General features: G+C 52.8%; 2 protein-coding genes across 2 annotated transcripts; both read right to left on the bottom strand.

Moving 5' to 3' along the window:
* Positions 1-281: 281 nt before the first annotated feature.
* On the bottom strand, positions 282-1,652 carry LOC9641111 (polyubiquitin). Its single transcript, XM_002994466.2, has 2 exons — positions 1,639-1,652; positions 282-1,523 (listed from the first exon to the last, which is right to left on the bottom strand). Exon 2 carries the CDS (start codon positions 1,502-1,504, stop codon positions 356-358), a length of 1,149 nt encoding a protein of 382 aa, XP_002994512.1. The 5' UTR covers positions 1,505-1,523; positions 1,639-1,652; the 3' UTR covers positions 282-355.
* A 172-nt stretch (positions 1,653-1,824) lies between these two features.
* LOC9641115 (oxygen-evolving enhancer protein 1, chloroplastic) lies at positions 1,825-3,082 on the bottom strand. The gene is made up of 2 exons (XM_002994465.2): positions 2,827-3,082; positions 1,825-2,727 (listed from the first exon to the last, which is right to left on the bottom strand). The coding sequence occupies exons 1-2, from the start codon at positions 3,061-3,063 to the stop codon at positions 1,978-1,980; spliced, it is 987 nt and encodes a 328-aa protein (XP_002994511.1). The 5' UTR covers positions 3,064-3,082; the 3' UTR covers positions 1,825-1,977.
* Positions 3,083-3,088: the final 6 nt, after the last annotated feature.

Here is a 3,088-nt window from a genome sequence, read left to right as displayed (position 1 = left end):
TAAAAGCTTACATGGTTTTGGGAAGAATGCGCCAGTTCTGCAGCGGACTTTCGTCACGCCATCTGGGACTTCTATACGTATAAGTGGAAAAATCCTAAAACGGACAGGGTTAAAAACATTTTTTTGTTACAATCATCTCAATGACTTCCCAAAGTGTATTACTAATAATTATGTTCTTTTCTTTTATTGCTGTTTATTATGCACAACCACCTCAAACTAGATGGGTTGGAGGTTTAGCTTTAGAACTCTGATACTATATTTAGACACCTTGTCGACATCAATTAGATGGTGTTGAAAGCGGCAGTGCGTTTTTTATTGCATGGAAGAGAGGTTACTTACATTCACAGTAGAGAACTTAAGCTTGGCCACCACGCAGACGAAGGACGAGATGGAGGGTGGACTCCTTCTGGATGTTATAATCCGCCAGGGTACGCCCATCCTCGAGCTGCTTCCCGGCAAAGATGAGACGCTGCTGGTCCGGAGGAATGCCTTCTTTATCCTGGATCTTGGTCTTCACATTGTCGATGGTGTCCGAGCTCTCCACCTCCAGGGTGATGGTCTTGCCGGTGAGAGTCTTGACGAAAATCTGCATGCCTCCACGGAGCCGGAGGACGAGATGGAGGGTCGACTCCTTCTGGATGTTGTAGTCGGCTAGAGTCCTGCCGTCCTCAAGCTGCTTTCCGGCGAAGATGAGGCGCTGCTGGTCCGGGGGAATTCCTTCTTTGTCCTGGATCTTGGTCTTCACGTTGTCAATCGTGTCCGAGCTCTCCACCTCCAGGGTGATGGTCTTGCCGGTCAGGGTCTTCACGAAGATCTGCATGCCTCCACGAAGCCGCAGGACGAGGTGGAGGGTCGATTCCTTCTGGATGTTGTAGTCCGCCAGCGTACGCCCATCCTCAAGCTGCTTCCCGGCGAAGATGAGACGCTGCTGGTCCGGGGGAATTCCCTCCTTGTCCTGGATCTTAGTCTTGACGTTGTCAATCGTATCCGAGCTCTCCACCTCCAGAGTGATGGTCTTCCCTGTAAGTGTCTTGACAAAGATCTGCATCCCTCCACGAAGACGAAGCACAAGGTGGAGGGTCGACTCCTTCTGGATGTTATAGTCCGCCAAGGTGCGTCCATCCTCGAGCTGCTTCCCAGCGAAGATAAGTCGCTGCTGGTCCGGAGGAATTCCTTCCTTGTCCTGGATCTTCGTCTTGACGTTGTCAATAGTGTCCGAGCTCTCCACCTCCAGAGTGATGGTCTTGCCGGTCAGGGTCTTCACAAAGATTTGCATCCCGCCGCGCAGCCGCAGGACGAGATGGAGGGTAGACTCCTTCTGGATGTTGTAGTCCGCCAAGGTCCTGCCGTCCTCTAGCTGCTTACCTGCAAAGATGAGACGCTGCTGGTCCGGAGGAATCCCTTCCTTGTCCTGAATCTTCGTCTTAACGTTGTCAATGGTGTCCGAGCTCTCCACCTCGAGAGTGATCGTCTTGCCAGTCAGGGTTTTCACAAAGATCTGCATCGCTGCTGCCGAAAGAAGCCTACAGTCTCGCAAAAAGACGATAAATCGATCAGATCCGGTACGAAATCCTTGAGAGATCACACACACCGACCCAGAATTTCAAGCAAGAAATCAACACCGCCATAGCCACTCACCAAGAAACGCAACCACCGCCTACGAATTGTAGAAAACCCTTACCCTATCCTTTATTTTATACGTGAGAGAGAATGATCATGGCCGTTCAAACTGACGGTTAAGATTCAATCCATTGTGATATCATAGAGTCTTGTGCTCCAGATGAGAAAAATGTGATTTGATTTTAACGTTGGCTACTACAGATGGAATCTTGGAACAGCTTTGTAGTTTAAAAAGGATTTGAGACTTTACAATGTGAGATCGCTCGTTTGAGAAGATGACAGCCTTCTTATGCAAGGATTTTCTCCTGATCAAACATCCGGACATCATCTCTCCTCTCTGATTTTGTGACTCTTTCTTTAGTCAAGTTGCGCGTACCATATACCTTGGATCTTCACTTCCTTGGGAGCCTTCGATCCCAGATCCGTGTCCGAGGGCTGGATGCTCTCAAATACCCCGGCAATCTCTCCAGTGGCGGTGTTACTCTCCGCCACCTTCAAGGTGATGTTCCCAGTCGACCCCGAGGTATCTTTGAGGTTCTCCTTGCCGAGCTCCTCCTCGTCACCAGCGCCTCCGGCCGGCAACGCCACCGCATTGTCATACCCGGTGGATCCACCGCGTCCCTTGGGGTCTAGAAACGAGGAGCCCCTGTAAGACGGCACCAGAAAGCTTCCACTGAATCCATCCGGGGAGCCAGTCGCTACGAGCTCCTTGATGGTGAAGAGGAATGGAACTCGCTCGCCTCCGGGGAGCTGGACGGTAACCGCAGCGTAGTCGATGCCATCCTTCTCCACCAGCTTGAGGTTTCCCTTCTCGTCCACGCTCAAGTCGGCCTCGATCTCGTCCAGCGTGTATGTCAGCCTCGTCATGAGCTTGGTGTCGACGTATTGATCGCCGCCACCCTTGAATGGCGACTCCTTCTTCACGGTGAAGGACGTGGGCTCGAGGCAAAACTTCTTGACGCTGTAGCTGCCGGGCTTGAACTTGAATCCTTCGTCGCCACCGGACAGGATCGGGCACTGGTTGGCGGTGCCGCTGCCTTTCACCTCGAGATACGTCTGGGCTTGGACCTCGTCGTATGTGAGGCGCTTTGGATTCGCGGCGGCGGTCTAGAGCATCACAAAACAGGGGAAATTCATGAGAATGACTACCAGACTTGCTCCAATTCTCTCAATTCATCCGTCCAGCAGAGGAGATCTTTCGCTTACCCCCGCGACGAGCAATGTGGCTGCGGCAGTGGCAACGGCGACCTTGCCCACATCCGTGGCCCTCTTGACAATGTCCTCCATGGAGCAAGTGAGGCGCGCTCCTCCTCCATTGCTGCGCAATCCAAATGCCTTGGACACCGACACCGGGCGGAGGCTGGCGGACGATCCTGCAGAGGCATCGAGCTTGGGCTGGAGGAGCGATGGCCCGGCCTTGGCTGCTACCACCGATGCCGCCATTGCGCTGCTTGGATCTCGCGCACTG

Source organism: Selaginella moellendorffii, unplaced genomic scaffold, assembly GCF_000143415.4.
Source record: "Selaginella moellendorffii unplaced genomic scaffold, v1.0 SELMOscaffold_323, whole genome shotgun sequence".
In the NCBI taxonomy this organism is placed as follows: domain Eukaryota; kingdom Viridiplantae; phylum Streptophyta; class Lycopodiopsida; order Selaginellales; family Selaginellaceae; genus Selaginella; species Selaginella moellendorffii.
This window is presented reverse-complemented; position numbering and strand designations above follow the sequence as displayed.

Bases quoted from the DNA above. Each gene is read 5' to 3' on its own strand.
- LOC9641115 (XM_002994465.2), bottom strand. From the start codon at position 3,063: ATGGCGGCATCGGTGGTAGCAGCCAAGGCCGGGCCATCGCTCCTCCAG. The intron at 2,728-2,826 runs GTAAGCGAAAGA...GTGATGCTCTAG, and splicing joins CCACATTGCTCGTCGCGGGG to ACCGCCGCCGCGAATCCAAA.
- LOC9641111 (XM_002994466.2), bottom strand. From the start codon at position 1,504: ATGCAGATCTTTGTGAAAACCCTGACTGGCAAGACGATCACTCTCGAG.